General features: G+C 49.1%; 4 protein-coding genes across 4 annotated transcripts; 2 read left to right on the top strand and 2 right to left on the bottom strand.

Annotated features, from left to right (window-relative positions):
* Positions 1-613: 613 nt before the first annotated feature.
* ACO1O0_003662 (uncharacterized protein) lies at positions 614-1801 on the bottom strand (the record flags this gene model as incomplete). Its single annotated transcript, XM_083193106.1, has 3 exons — positions 614-904; positions 1002-1318; positions 1390-1801. 3 exons carry the CDS (start codon positions 1799-1801, stop codon positions 614-616), a joined length of 1020 nt encoding a protein of 339 aa, XP_083052163.1.
* A 6785-nt stretch (positions 1802-8586) lies between these two features.
* ACO1O0_003661 (uncharacterized protein) lies at positions 8587-11125 on the top strand (the record flags this gene model as incomplete). Its single annotated transcript, XM_083193105.1, has 6 exons — positions 8587-8817; positions 8914-9198; positions 9263-9486; positions 9552-9678; positions 9746-10786; positions 10877-11125. The coding sequence occupies 6 exons, from the start codon at positions 8587-8589 to the stop codon at positions 11123-11125; spliced, it is 2157 nt and encodes a 718-aa protein (XP_083052162.1).
* A 194-nt stretch (positions 11126-11319) lies between these two features.
* ACO1O0_003660 (S8/S53 family peptidase) lies at positions 11320-12082 on the top strand (the record flags this gene model as incomplete). Its single annotated transcript, XM_083193104.1, has 2 exons — positions 11320-11328; positions 11447-12082. 2 exons carry the CDS (start codon positions 11320-11322, stop codon positions 12080-12082), a joined length of 645 nt encoding a protein of 214 aa, XP_083052161.1.
* A 200-nt stretch (positions 12083-12282) lies between these two features.
* ACO1O0_003659 (uncharacterized protein) lies at positions 12283-13257 on the bottom strand (the record flags this gene model as incomplete). Its single annotated transcript, XM_083193103.1, has 2 exons — positions 12283-12562; positions 13244-13257. 2 exons carry the CDS (start codon positions 13255-13257, stop codon positions 12283-12285), a joined length of 294 nt encoding a protein of 97 aa, XP_083052160.1.
* Between the last annotated feature and the right edge of the window lie 2817 nt (positions 13258-16074).

The following is a 16074-nucleotide window of genomic DNA, read 5'->3' as shown; positions in this document are numbered from 1 at the left end:
ATCACGTTGTTCTCTCCAAAAACTGTGTCCATTGTGCCTCCGATGTCGCGGCAGTGGACGGTACAGTGGGCACGCGCGACACGGCAGGCAAGACTGCGAGACGGGACGGCTCAGCCGCATCACCATGTGGGACTTCTGTACGAGTACGTACTCCTACTCGTAGTATGTATGGCGATCCATGGGACGAGGCGCATTTATCATGGACTGGCGTTCTCTGCATCGCCACCCCGCTTTGCCATGATGAAATACGCGAAGATGTGGCGTCACCAATATGAGAATCATCGTCGCCCACCGGTGACCGAGCCCACAGTCTGGCCGTTGTGTGATTGATGCCAAGGTGTTGGTCCACGTTGGCTCACCACCAAGGCAGGCAATAGTCTGCCCGAAGGCCAATATCGTGAGTAGAACAACAGACAACAGAGGCTCGGCTTTGTTTCCACGTCAGAGGTGCAGCAAAATCAGATGGACAGCCTGTACGAGTCTACATGAACCCATCCCCGTCTATTTTGATGGCGCATTGGAATTTGTCCAGTCATAACACTATCTCCAAGCCCAGAAAGCAGTCACGCATCAGGACCGCGTCGCCAAGACCATTCTCTCCTTTTTCTTTCTTTTACGACCAGAAAATCAACCTGGGTCTGCCTCCAGTCTTGGATCCCGGCAGAAGCCCCATGAAGCTGCTCAGCGTCAACCTAGGCCTATATTGAAGACCCAGGGACGGCATCGGCTCCGGCAGGACGGCTTCCACCTCGTGCATGTTACGTGAGTTGAACATGCACAGAGCGCCGACGGTGGGCTCGCAATACACATGGCGCGTGCCGGCTACCAGGTCGCGGTGGTAGCCGTAGCTCTCTGGGTCGCGATATTTCAGTGCTCCCTCCGTCCACTCAACATCATGGACAATCTGGCAGCCACGTTAGTATCAAACCTCCCTAATCTGACAGCAGGATTTCACAGGAGTCGAGGCACTGGTCTAGATCTCCTGGGTGATGAGCACTTACCGTGCGCCCATTCTTGACGGGGGCGAGATACAGATTGAACACCGCCTGGTACTTGACCGAGTTGATGATCCAGTCTTCAGTAAGACTGTCATACGGGGAGAAGTCACAGTGGAGATGCGTCGAGTCGTTGAGAGCCCTGAAAATGCCCGAGAAGTACTTACGGCCCTTGCCCTCGGATGCGATCTGTACGTCCCAATCTGGGAAGAGTTTGGCGATGTGGTTGAATACTCGGTACCACGCATCTAGTCCCTTCTCGCTGGCGATCTTCTCGTGGAAGTGCTCCCAAGTCTTGGCGTCTCTGAAGTATCTGTCTTGCTCTTTTTGGTCGTTGGTAAAAATGCATAACCATGCCAGGGAGTGACATATGAAGGGGCGAGGGAAAGCCCACCATCGGAACGAGTTTGAAAGTCCTTCTGAGATTGCGCCTGGTACTCGAACTGTTCTCGTGTCAGTCCCACAAAGTTGTGTCGTACCCACAGGGTGTCGCTGGGCGCGATTCTCACCTGCGCGATGCCCACTTTCCGCAGAGTTGGCCCCGTGTTGTGCGTGTACGGAGTGACGAGCGGGCTCAGCTCCTGTTCGTACTTGGCGCACTCGGCCTCGGAGAGAAACCCGGCCTCCTTGATCAGCGGTGTTCTACCGTAGAGGAGATCAAGCATGCTCTCCCGGGTGAGGGGCACACTGTCCGTGGTTTTCCAGGGGGATCGAGAGATGTCTGCAGTCGGACCAGCGGCGGGGATGAAGGAATCTTGGGATGCTCCCAAACTTGGGATGGCTGAAGCCGTGGCCTGGCTGGCCATTGTTCTCGTCCATCGCGTGGCCTTGGACGGGGAGAAAACTCGACGGCAGAGCATGATTGTGGGTTACCAGAATATGGCAGCTGTGAGGTAACCAATGCGGGTCTCCGGGTAGAAAGATGAAGGAATAGCTGGGAGACTGGAAATGATATCAATCTCCCCAGAACAGAGTTCCTCTAGTCTCCTTATATGTACGTTGGGGACAAGGCATGAGAGGATCTCGATGTCAAATCACTGTTCGTATATGTCGGGCTAATATTGCTAGGTCCATATGCAAATGCACCACCACTGCCATGTTTCGCGCATGATGGCCCAGCAAAAGCACAGCAACCAGAGCAGGATGAAACCATGATTATAGACAGTTTCAACAAGTGGCTAGCTGAAGCCTAACTCCTTTTACCCAGCCCTACACACAACGTCATACATGTACGAATAGCGTTCTCTGTAACACCAGACAACACATCGGCGACACCGCCGGGACCTCCGTTGGGGATTGACCGATAATAAAATCTTGACAGTTGCCGTGTGTATATGGAGCCACGATGCATTTTTGTGACCTCTTTTCTCAAACAGCGGTGGCTGTATCAAAGAGGGCTGGTTCACTGCGGTTTTCCTCTACACGGGACCTTTTTGACATGGCACTTGAAGTCGGGTACCGCTACCGCGATCACCGGCTGATAGGGCTCCCAGTTGGATTGAGGTACAGATGCGGGATAGTGAAATCGTACGTACCTTGCATCCGAAGCCTAATGCAAGGTACCAAGTTGTTTTTGTCAGTGGGTGGTGCGCCACCTGGCGCCTATATGTCACTTGAACACGACTTGACTACTCGTACGTGATAGTTGGTTCCTAAACTTCTGAGAACCATTACGAAGTACCGTCTGGATTTCTTCTCGGCATTGAACCCGGAAACCCAGCGCCTGTTTCGGGCTTGATTTTCAATGATCGGCCACAGCGTTTGAGATCCGAGGTGTGGGGCCGGCCGGGCCTGTGTGCATTGCCCTACCTTGCCGTCCCTGTCAAGCCGCAATGCATGATGCATCCTCCGGATCTAATGATTTTAGACCCATGCAACCAACTTGTGGTAAAAAAAAAAAAAAAAATGGTACGAGCACGTAGTAAACCATGCTGTATACCGGGGTGGCTGGGACCTCCAGTCGGCCCACTAATCCGGACACGGCGTGTTGACCAGAACCAATTATATGGGTCAGACGAGAACGTCCCTGGAAGAAGGCCGTCATTCTACATATATGCAACTACTATCCGTAGAGAGTCTTACATTTTCTAAACTTTAGGTGCGCTAAACTATCACCAAGCTATCATGGAACGGCTCAGCTTGAGTGGCTCTCGTACGACTCGGCCATGATGGACGATGCATGAATCAGCGGTAAAGACGGAAGGGCGTCATCCGGGATTCGGAGCATCGCAGCGGCTGAGGCATCATAATCAAGAAGCAGTATCAGCAGGGCCTAATCAACAAGCCAGACCATTTGCGGTCAAACCAGTCTTGACATCACTGCGTGACTGCGTCAATGACCTGCATCATGAAAGCTTCGGCTGTGGTGGCAGATGGATGGTACCTGCAGCCACCCGCAGCCCGGTATGGGACACATTAGGCCTAGAACAGCTTAGCGCAGGGATTTACGACGGCTGGAAGGGCGGGATGCAAGATGAGTTTTCGGAAGACTGACCGGATCAATGACTTCCCTGTGGGAGCCAACATACGTCGTATGTATTCGTACATCTGTGCCCCCAGAAAAAGCAACACCTTCTTCACACCCAACAGCCTATGGGCAGCAGGTCGGTCTGCGTTCTGAACTATGATCTCTGGTACAGCACAGTAATTGTACGTATTTTGAAGATCTAAACATCGCCTTACCCTGTAGGCAACATGTTGCTATGAACTTATTGTCGGGAACCTTAATCCAAGTCTGATATATCACTTTCTCAACATGAGCGCCGCTTATGATCTTGGTGTGTATATTCGTGCTTTTGCCTCACGCTCCCTTCGCATTTTGATCCTGCATATATATGAGTCAACATAAGAATATCGGAGGTCACTCTCTGCCAACACCCTACTCACATTAACAACAGGAACTCGCTGCCCTGAATTAATTTCTTCTCACCTTTAGTTAAACCACCGTGGTGCTTCATATACGTGTTCTGACATTTGAAAGCTTTTAGAATAGCCTCCATGTACAATATCAACACGAAACGAGCACCCGATTCAGGCACGTTCGAGCCTTCAAGCCCCCTCCAAGCGACAGCGTCGCAACGGACGACGGGGGCCTCGAGACGAAGCAATGCCTATAAATTGGCCTACAGTTATTACATCAACCATGACTAGCAAGCAGCTTAAGATGTACGGTTTCATCTTCCGCATCAATGAGATAACGGAACAGGCCCGCGCCGAAAACGTCCTCAGTTCATCGCACAGACTCTCCATCGTCCGATCCCGAGTACGATCAGACCGGATGACACAGCAATACTCGCGAACAGCGTGATCGCAGGCGACTAGAACAAAGCGAGCCCAGCTCATGGAGACCACTACGGGAACCATCCCCGCTTACATTTCCCCATCATCAACTTCTTTAGGTAGATGCTAAGTCCTCGCGGCACCAGCGTCAAGTCCACGAACGAACAGTCTGGCGCCAACATCTCCATCCGCGGCAAAGGCTCCGGAGCATGGGAATGAGTGGGGCCTTGAGCAGCTTCGAGGTCTGGCCATTATGAATGGGACATTCCGCGACGATGAAGGCCAGTGCGGCAAGATTTGAGTAAGTCAATAAATTACGTTTAATGACCAACAAAACGACTACGATACTATTTACCAGCTGTCAGGGGTCGATTTACACGAAGCCAAGAAATTAGATAACGAGTACCACCAACTCGTGTTGAAAATTGAGGGTAGGCCAACAACTAAAAAGGTCCATGCCGACGCGACTGCAAAATTCACAAGCCTTGCTTCCATGGCCTCCATGGCGAGATGATCGATATAGCCGGAGGAATTACTAACGGGGGGAAGATAGTAATAGTTTTAACCCTTAGACTAATATGGACACAGCTACTAAAAGAATGGCTTTTTTATCGTCTACTGACTTAGAAATAATACTGCCTAATATATATGGAGTGATGTCACCTTTCAACCTTGCTGCATCCACCCTTATTTAAAATGGCCTGTCTACTAGTAGTATGCGTAAACCCTCTTCTTTATCTTTGTTTGCTTGTCTTGCTTCCTCAAAACTAGCATCTCCGGGGAAATTCGACCAAGTGTAGCTTTCAGTTTGGTGATCATGGTCCTTTCAGTGAATCAGGGTGTTTCGAATTCCATCTCGCAAAACCATAGCGTCCACCCGCCCGAGATAAATCTCTCTCTCACGACATACCACGCCCAAGTTGCTCGAGTTTCAATCATCTCCGTCCAGGCTATGCCCCTAGGTATCTTTTTATTTTTTGCAGTCCCGTAGCGTGTATAGCAATGCACACATACGGATACTATCAACCTCACTATAATACTGATGGAAAGTTACTATATTCTTTTACTCTATTAGGATCATCATACCGTAACTTCTAGTCCTATTCCTTATGGAAGCCGATTATATGCCTCCTCCACACTAATTCCAGCATAAAACCCAGCCCAGTGGCCTTCTTTGATACTGTACTCAACAACGCCGACAACCTTTCCGTCCGCGTCATAGATGACAGGTCCGTGTGGCTCCGTCAAAGGGAAAATAGAACCACCTTCATCACCCCTAGCACCTTCCGGCTGGCCTAGGAAGATCCCTGTATACATAACGTAGCGACTTTTTACATGTTCTGGAGTAGAGAAAGAGTAAGAGAGCTCGTTCACGGGCTCGGCTCGGATAGACTTCATAACCATGGCCCCATCTATAGTGCATGTTTCTTGGGAGAAACTCCGGATGGGGACCCTGCTCGCCATATCGACATTGCCACTCAGATTGTTGAACAGTAGCCTATACCTTAGTTTGATAAACTCCTTCTAAAGGTAAGAACTCCAAGAAGTCTGAGGCGAATTGTCTGATTGCGACGCAATATTCTCGCGACCACGTCTGCTGAGCTCGCGTTCGAGAAAGTATCCAACTGGTAAATGGGTAATTATTCCCGGAAGCTCGTTTCAAACTACCCCTACATCCTTTTCATCCCCTAGGACAATATAGAATAATCTTTCTGAGTTGAATATGACCTCGACCAGGCGGACATTGGGGTAGCGTGCTAGGATCTCTTTACGAAGGTCAGCGGTCACTGAGCGCAAGTCGATGTCGGGGGTGGTGGCATTTCTTCCATCCAGATGCTGACAAATAGAAATGCGGATGTTTCTCCTTTTCAGAAGCGCGATGGGGAAGAGAGGGCGGCGTCTTTCGGTTTCTATGGCGACTATGAAGGGCAACTCGCCGACGGTGAGAGGCCACGGCGTTAGGGGCAGCTCTCTGACGGTGAACACAAGATGGGATCGAAATCGGCCTTCGCCAACATTAATGGTTCCAGGGAAAGTCCCGAGAAGCATAGTGAGCATTTCTTTGTTCTCATGAATGTTCGGGCTCTTGTCTTTTAGGTCCAAGGGAAGTGAGATATGTCTCGACTGTGTGGATGAAGGCGACATGGTGGGTGATGTGGGAGGCGTTGCAACCTGCTAACTTCGGGCTGGGTCAGAGGTTGGATGGTTCAAGGTGAAAGGTTCAGGGAAGGATATATTGAGGACCTTATGTACTTTTTTTCTCCTGCTGAATATTTAGCGGGAGAAAATAATGATACTTACTCTATTCTTCGTTTGCGCAATAATGACATGTCTTCATCTCAACCTTTGGGGCTGATGTATATAGGATAATAATCCAACCTGGACAGTGGCGTTGGGCTGCAAAGTTTCCTCCTACGGCGGAACTCAAGCAAGGAGGCCTCTCATTTCGTCTAGTAACTATGGTTTTATAACCGAAATATAGTTCAAAATTATTACTTTTATAGTTTACGTATTATTTCGTTTGTTTATTCTCCATACACCTACGTAAACTCAGATAAAATGTTTCGATAGACTACTCATACACAACGTAGGTAAGGAGATGATGGAAAACACAATATTGGTATAATTTCTATCTGATAAATTCGTCTGCGTTGGCCCGACTTGGGACGATAGCAAGTTCATATAATCTGCGCAGCAGCTGTAAACAGCAATGGCTTTCGAGTAATGAGCTAATGTGACCAGCCATAAGCAATGAGTAATGTAGGCCTACTTTATATGGTGCAATATTACAAGCGAGAGATGGAGAGGCAAGGGTATCATTATGACCCATTCTATTTATGCATTCTTGTCCCAGTCCAAGAAGGGTGATATCCATCTTTTAGCCTGTAGCTAAAAGCTATTTCTAAGGTTCTAGGGATACCGCACCCATTGAAAGGAATATGATATTGTCCCCCTAGCCTTGGTAGTACAAGGAGCCGCCTTGATAAATTCAACATTACATTCATCATGCAGTCCCTTCTTAGTCTCAACATACACGACAAGTTGGTCACCTCCGTTGTGTGAAACGGAGCACTCAGCTAAGGCGTGAGAATACATTGTGACCAAGGCGTCCTAGGTATCTTTCCTGGTCTCTGGAAAATCACATCCGGACCCAAACAAGTATTCTTTCGCAATTTTCGCCATTTAGTATATGACGGGGCGCTTAGCTAGGAACATGAAGTCTTCCCCAACGAGATCAATCACGAGAGGTCTGTCGTCAAGTTGCAGTAGTGTCGACTCGATGCATATGGCGATTCGAAGGGGACCCCGATGCCGGGAAATCCGTGGCACCTACAAACTTTAGGATCTGCATTGCTGGCAAGGTACTAAGATATATCAACGTGGAATGATAGAACGCCAGGATCGGTATCAAGTAGAATCAGGTACACACAATAACGTCTCCGTCGTCGCTCATTCAAAATGATAATGTAGACGATAATGTTACAGTTTGGGGTGCTAACGGAAGAGAGTGCCCATTTTGAATGCATCGGCCGAGATATCAGATGGCTGGCCACCTGACATCTACAGGTAACCAAATTTACGTTTTGGGAGTATTGCTGTGGTAATAGGTTCAACTCATACGTTGTTTCATGAGGCGCGCGTTTCATCAGACGCTAGGTGCTAGTAGTGCAGTAGTGATCTGGCGGATGGCCATGTGGTCGCCTCAGATCTGTCAGCTGAAGTGTATTTGGTTGGCCCTTGGTGTTCTTGAGTGGCAGCAAGGCGGATGGCGAGGATAATTTTAGATTTTTGGATCCAACCAGATGGGGTCTTGCAGATGTTGGGGGACTTGTAATCGTTGTTAGGGGGACTCACCACCACACACACTACTGCGTAGATGGCCTCTGTAGGCTGGATCTGCCCAAGGTCGTTCTCATTTTATGCATGTTGGTCGTCGCATCCATGCCCCATCGATCTTGGCTCGCATATTCTGCTACCAACAAACTTGCTGCGCCTTGCTCTGGACCGTATGTGGGTGGACATTTACGCTCGCCCGGTAGAAAGTAACACTTACCTGGCCAAACAACGAACAGCTGATGGTCCCAACATGCAGCAGCTTTGTACAGAGCTGGATATGGTCACAAGGTAGAGATCTCGTCCCTTTGGGACAAGACGCTGGCACACTGGATCTCTTTATGAGTACTGCACGTTAGCCGGGCCTCTCTGTCTCGTACTTCATACATATACATATAACTACCATGCTCCTATCCCTTCTATCCCCCAGGATTATTGTCCTAACATTTCATCATTTTTTCTATCAAAGCCAACCATAATGCCCACTTCACCTTCTCCCGTCAACGGCCCCGCCATCCGTACCACCAACATTGACCAACTCTCGAACCACACCAGTGACGACTCTACCACTACTGAACCCTCCACTCCGATTGAAATTGCTGCGCCAATTACGGAAAATCCATTTGATAGCCCTGAGAGCAAACCTTTATTTGAAGCCATTGATCAGCTGCAATCCTGTCAAATCAACCAGCACATCGAAATTCCTCAGGTAAGCCGAGAGACCTACCAGATTGAAGCCTTGAGCATAACTTCTTTGCTCTCTGGTCACCCCAGCCTCCCCAATTCTAATAATCTTTGTTTCTAGTTGGTCATCGTTGGTGACCAGTCATCTGGAAAATCTTCTCTTCTCCAGAGTCTCACAGACATCCCATTCCCGGTGGGTGTAGGCTGTTGCACCCGCTTTGCTACACGCATCGTGTCCAAACGCACTGCATCCGGCACTGCCAACCAATTCAAGATCACCATTGTCGATCCGGAGGTGCGGATCTCTGGGTTTGAACACAATGTGGACGATGGTGCCCTTTACCAAAGCTTCGAGAGAGTCGGAGAGACGCTTAGTTCCGAGGAGTTTAAGAAGGTTATAGAAGAGGTAAAGTTCTCTACCACCGTTGTCAATATCTCCACATGTTACTAAATAATATTGTTGGCGATAGGTCTCTTCCGAATATCTGGGCATCAAGAGGGGCCGTGGCCCAGGCACCAAGAACTTTGCCACCCAGGTGCTACGGATTGAGCTTTCTGGCCCTTCGCGTTCACACTTCAGTATCCTTGATATTCCTGGCCACATATCGAACTCAACGAATATGAACGACGGTGACATGAAGGGCGTGGAGAATATGATCAAGCAGTATATGAAGCAACGGGAGAACATTGTCATGTGAGTATTACCCTTCCTTTCTAGCAGGAGATGTATAAGATGCCCAGACTGACGTAAAAATGCAGATGCGTTGCAGATGCCATCATCGATCTTGAGCGTCATAGCGTGGTTCACCTAGCTTCCCGATATGTGACGCAGGACCGCCTTGTAAAGGTTTTTACCAAGTGTGATGGCGTCTCCATTACGGATAAGGTGCGTGCAGAATACCAACCACCTGTGCACGGTAAGACGCCGAGTTGCTAACGCCACCTTACTATAGCCACGAGTCGTCAAACATGCCACCACGGCCCTGGGTGGGAATTGGTTCATTGTACGGAATCGCCACGGCGAAGAAGACAGATTTTTTGACCTCTCGGCCGCAGAAGATCGGCTTTTTAACGAGGCGCCGTGGTCCGAAATTGCTCCAGATCACCGAGGAACGTCCAAGTTGAGGCGCTATCTCAGCAACTTCCTCTGCCGCCGAATTCGCAGCACTTTCCCGCAGCTTCAGGACAAAATTCGAGAGCTCCTCAACGGGGCACTGGAAGACCGCCGGGTAATGGGGGATCCGCGTCGGACAAACAAGGATAAGCAGCTGTTTCTTCGCGACATTATCCGGCGGTATGAATCTCACGTTCACCAGGGTCTCGAAGAGCCCTGGAAATTGGAGTCTCACGTCATGATGGTCCGCGTCAAAGTGAACGACCTCAACAGGACTTTCTCACAGGAAATGCATGACAACGGGCACACGTATCCGTTTGAGCACATTGAGTCACGCGGCGAAGCAGGGACAGTACTATACGATAAGATTCGGGCCGAGCTCGGCGTCTTCCAGAGTACGCAGCTTCCTGGACTGCCTAACCCGCAAATTGTACCTCATCTGTTCCAGAAACAGACAGACAAATGGCACACTCTGGCCGAACACCATCTACGGGAGGTGGCGGACAGTGTAGCTCAAGCGTCCAAGGCGATGCTGAGCTCGGTCTGTCAAGACATTAACAGCACCTCGCCAGCCTTGTATCTGCAGCTCTATAGAGCGGTGGAAACGCGGTTCAACGACGCCTTTGACAGGGCTCGCGAAGACATCAGATTATACTGTGACAAGGAGCGCACACATCTGCCGCAGACTACCGACGATGGGTTCTACAACAAAGTCAAGGCGATGCAGGCGCTCCGGAGGAAACGATCACTCGAAGCCCTCCGAGCAAGGGTTAATGACTGGACGGCGGAAGTAGTGGAGGCATTTTACGAAGGCCACTACTCCTCAGCGGAAGACAATGTCGTCAACGAGATTCACGATATTCTTAGGGTATATTATGAGGTAAGTTTCCTTCGCATCACTAACTCCTTGAATGCGGTCCCTCAGGACCACGGAAAGATATCAGTGTTTGTTGGCTAATGGTACATTTAGGACTCTGTCAGCTCATTTATCGCTCACATCACAACCATCATCGTGGAAGACTTTGTTTCGAATCCCACGGGCTCCCTTCGCAGTCTTTCTCAAGATTGGATCAATGGCTTGAGCGACAATGAGGTGGCTTGCTTCGCTTCTGAAGACGTGGATACCGTTGCAAGGCGGGAGTATCTGGACAATCACATTGCAAAGCTTCAAGAAGCTCACGAGATTGCGAAGAAGGCATGGACCATCCACTCTGCTTGAAGATGATGGTTGGTAATGAAAGGGCTTTTGTGTATTTAGAATTGTAAGACCAGTGACTAAAACGTTAGTACGAGTAGATATTGTCGCTACTTGTTTCAGCATTCAAATTGCTCATTTTCTCCCACCCGCATCGATGTTGCTGATAATGCCGGGGTGGCTGTGCATTTTGGGTTGTTGGTCGGTGTACCTACATCATGTTACATGTGGGAGCAGCCCACGAGATATGGCGCAGACCTCGACATAGCTTTACAGTCTCACCAACGTATTTCCGATATGAGTTTGCTATTCATTTCGAATTTGGTGCTATGCTGATTTGTCTAGGCTATTTACCGTGCTACAAATGACTGGAAGGTCGATATGATTGTCATGTGCTTTGGATTTGACGAGCCAATACCTTTGATCCGAAAGGCTATGGACAGAGCCCACAAGACCGAGAAGCCACCACTCTTCTTCGCAGCTACTCGCAACGACGGCGCCCACAAGCACATGGTGTGGCCGGCAAAAGATCCGTCAGTCATCGGGATAAGCTCAACCACTGCCAATGGCGCGGCATCCTCGTTCAACCCCTTAGGCAGGGGTGCACATCCCGTACTATACGCCTTTGGAGAGGGTGTCCCCGTCAATGTTATTGATCCTCGAAATCCGGATAGGCATATCACCAAGTATGTGTCCGGGACCTCGTATGCTACACCTGTGGCAGCAGCACTGGCAGCAAACCTACTTGGATGTATCCGCATGGTTATGGAAACCTGTTCACAAGAAGACCGAGCCATCTACCGCCATATCCCGGAGGATTTGCAACGGATGAGTGGTATGCTGGCGGTTTTGAGGCGTCGAATGGGACGAAAGCATTCTTGTGGCGTGAAGAGCTTACTGCCCTGGGATTTCCTCAAAGCTGAGCTTTTGGAAAAGAACAAAATCTTAGAGGATGTAGATCAGATGCTGAGGAAGGGCTAGGGTTGTATTGTTTTAGCTTCTAGAAGGGCGGATGGTCGCCGCTGGCCTTGGGTGGTGACCAAAGGCTGCGATCCTGTAAGTGGTGCTGAATTAGGGATGCAGCCCTGTTAAAACTTTGCAAGAAGCCGTAGACTGTGGCATCATTACTGATAGAAAGATTAATGATAAATAACAAATCCACAAATTCAAAAGAAAAATCCTTAGACCTCATCTTCCTCGACCTGCTCCCACGTACCCGGGATCCCTAGACTGATCTCCTCCTCGATGTAAAAGACATCTCGAACCCTAATCTCCGCAGCATAACCCTCATCCACCTTACCAAACATGGCTCCCTTCACGAAGCTCTGGCTCTTGGATTCTTCACCTCCCTTCTTCGGCTTCATCCTCATTAGCTGGTAGGCAAAGATGTAGTCCGTCGACGCACCGTACGAGGTGTCTCTCCTCTTCTCCAAATTCCAAGTCACCTCGGGTCCCACGTTGCTAATGTACCTAAACCTATTGCTCCAATCTTCAACTCAGACTATGTCGACCTGCCGGTGATGCTCTCGGTGGTCACGCTAGCTCCCCTCGCAATTTTGATCCCGGTGATCAAGTACACGGGCTTCCTCTAGTTATATACTTGAAGATACGCCTGTACGCCTATATCTTCAAGTACCTGCCGGAAGTGATTATCGTCCGGTAGGAAATACTTTGTCTCCAGGGCGCTAAACTTGTGATTCTCCAGCGATGATTTGAGTTGGCCAAACCTTAGACCTCCCTTGACGAACTGCAAGCATTTCCCCCAGTGTCCGATTTTACCCGAGTGTGCCTGCTCGAGAGTGGTTTGCCAATCGATTTTTTTGCCCTCGTAAACTGTAAGCGGCGAGATAGGTTCGACGCTGCTCTTTGGAATTTTGCTCTGAGGGTTCTTTGGGTCTTTAATCAGTCGTCCGAGGAGTACTGTGTCGCTGTCGCCGGGAATGTTCCAATTTGGCGACGGGATGTAGGTAGCAGTATGCGAAGACATAATACTATCTCAAAAGAAAGGTATCGCGATCGATAGCATAAGTAGTGGTATCTTTGCGAGATTTCTCATACCATGAGGGAGATAGTAGCAGGCAAAGAGGTGGGGGGATGCTGCTGAGCAAAGTGCAAGAAGGGGGAGGTGTGGGGGGTAAGTACCTGTAATATTGCATTTTTGCATGGGGGATTATGAGCTCACGAAGTCTAGATTTTAAGAAAGGTATGCTATTAATATTGTTTGATTTCCCTACAATCATCTATATAAAATATCCTCGCACTCGACCTAGGGTAACTTGAAGCACTGAATCGTGAGTGAACTGGTCATCTACCCCTAGGAGGTCCAGCGCTTGATCCACGCAAGAAGACGCCTCATCACTTCCTAAACTATTGGTTTCCTCGCTTTTGCTTTTACATTCCATGTTTGAACTTGGCAGTTCTGACTCACACGCTATACTGGTGGTACTTTGAGCTATAGGTCTGAGTGATAAGTTAGATAACTTGACGGGTACTTGAATGAGAGAGGCATATGATATTATGTTCTTCCCTTTGACTAAAGCCGTCGTTTCATAGTCTCTAATATATATTGTTTCGGTAGACATGGCGAACGTTGAGAGGTCTGATATTGACTACGATAGCTGGAGAAAGTCGAGAGATTGTCGGTGACTGTGAGTGATGTCTGTTGAGGATGACGATTTTCGAAGACGGGAATACTCAATCCCTTTTGTGATATATTCATAACAAGAGATGGAAATGTTAGAGCAGCCATCGGACTCGTGTTGGAGTTATCACGCTGTAATGACATTTCGTATATTGTCTTGCCATTTGACCATCCCAACTGCGTTTGAACTTAACTAGTCTGGCGATCAGGAGGTCATCCGTCAAAAGGAACAGGGTCTTTTCGTCTTCCCACTTATACCAAGCCCTCAAACCAGCGGCGAAGGCTCTGGCCACAGAACGCTGTCGTCGCAAATTACCTGCACTGCTCCACGGTAAAGATGAAGGTTGCGGAATTGGGCATTGAGCTTGCTCAACAAACGCCTCCGGGGTCGTGGAACCTACGAAAATCCCCTGCCGCCGGGGCGTTTCCTCGAAGATCAGCCAGGAGAAAAATGTGTATGTCATACCACGCGCTAGTATGCACTTCACCTCTGTTTGAGCCCCGGCACAGGTCTGCGCCGGGCAATTTAGTTGGCCGCTGTCACCCGTATAGCAATAATATATAGTCGTAATTCTAGGCAGCTATAACTATTATAATCTTTATAATTAAAGAAGGCTATTGTAATTAAAATGGTAATATTATTTTATATACGGGTTGAAGCTATATAATTACAAATATTTATGATTTATGTTTATATACAGCGTATTACTAAATGTCTAAGTAAAGCAGTTTATAAACGGTTGCCTAATATACCACCATAGGAGAGGGCTGATGCTGACCTATAGTTCGCCATGAATTGAATAGCATAAACAGAATACATATATACTATCCGTACGTCTCTCGCCTTCAGGAATTCATGTTGGAGTGTGATTGATTATTGCTATTCGGCCGCGTTCCGTCACGTGCAGCCTACATCTACATTTTGTCTCGTGCCGAAGGAAAAAGAAAAACCTGAATCAAAAGGACTCAACCCTCTTCCCACTTCCCTGATTTGAATTTTTACATCAATACTTAAATACCGTTATACAGTACATCACCAGCTGACTCTGGGATAGTCACTGATGATGGGCGGAACCCCATGCTACCTGGGTGCTCTCGCGCCCGAGCTTGTTGATAATATTCTACTCGAGATAGACTCAGTCCATGATCTTTTCAGTTTTATCCTCACCGCCGGTTTTATTTATGCGCGCTTCAAAGAACAAAAACAGTTTATGATCTTCCACGTTCTTCAAAATGAGCTCGGACCTGTTCTGACAGATGCTAAGTTTCTCTGCATTTTCCCCCACGCGGACCCTGTCGAGCCAGAAAGCCGGACAGAGCATTGGGAGTGGATCCATAAGATGGCTGCTTTATATAAGAATATGTTGGGGGGCTCCGGGGAGAGCAGACTACCCACCATACTGGACCTGACCAAGCTTTGTCGCACCCTCCATGGGATGAACCACCTCGCCAGCATCTATATCGCAACACAGAAGTGTTTGTTTGGCAATGAAGACTTGGCAGCTGCGTCAATCTCGCGCGTAGAGCGGCTGCGGATACTACGAGCATTCTACCGGCGCCAGATTACAAGCAACGCTTTGTCCCCAAAGCGCCAGCCCCGGTGGGTAGAAGAAGACGTGGCTGCTATTAGCAATACAAGCAGCCACCAGGGTGTACGCCCGGGCCTCTTTTCTGCCTTTGAACCCTGGGAGCTTCAGCATATTGAACACGCCGACTACTTTATCACGCACCTGTGCGTGGCGCTGCGTCTTGCCGGTGAAGAAGCTGTTGCAGCACCGGCCCCAGAAGACTCGTCCACTCAAGTGGTCTTGGTGCAGCCAATTGGCGAGACTGAGTTTGGAGATATATTCTCCCATGTGGACAGCCTCGTACGCTATGTACGAGAGTATCCGAGCCTCGCGGATGCTGCCCTCCGGGCTTTGCCCCTGTTACTACTGCAACTAGCAACAAGTCCAGGGGACCTGGATGCTAGTTCACTATCATACCAGTTTGTACAGAGATATCCTCTTCTCTGCCTTCATTTTGGCTGGCAGTCCCACCGCGCGAAAATCTTGCCTGACCCCTCGAGAGAAGAGCTGGAGGATCAGCGCCAAGAGCGGCAGGGAGCCGTCGGTCCTGGCTGCGACGCAACCCTCAACTTTGTCGGAGACGCCGTGGACCTACCGCCATTTGGCTGGGTGGATGCGCTGGACGGGTATTATGCGAATTGGTTTGGACAGGGGCTCGTGTTCATACCCTGGGTGCCACTGCCGCACCACGAGCAAGGAACGCTTCGCGCGCGCTATACTTCTCTAATGCTGTGGAGAGGCGCCGGGTTTGCGTTTTGGGATCG

Source organism: Amphichorda felina (genome assembly GCF_050947745.1).
Source record: "Amphichorda felina strain 45539 chromosome Unknown scaffold_3, whole genome shotgun sequence".
Classification (NCBI taxonomy): Eukaryota; Fungi; Ascomycota; class Sordariomycetes; order Hypocreales; family Bionectriaceae; genus Amphichorda; species Amphichorda felina.
This window is presented reverse-complemented; position numbering and strand designations above follow the sequence as displayed.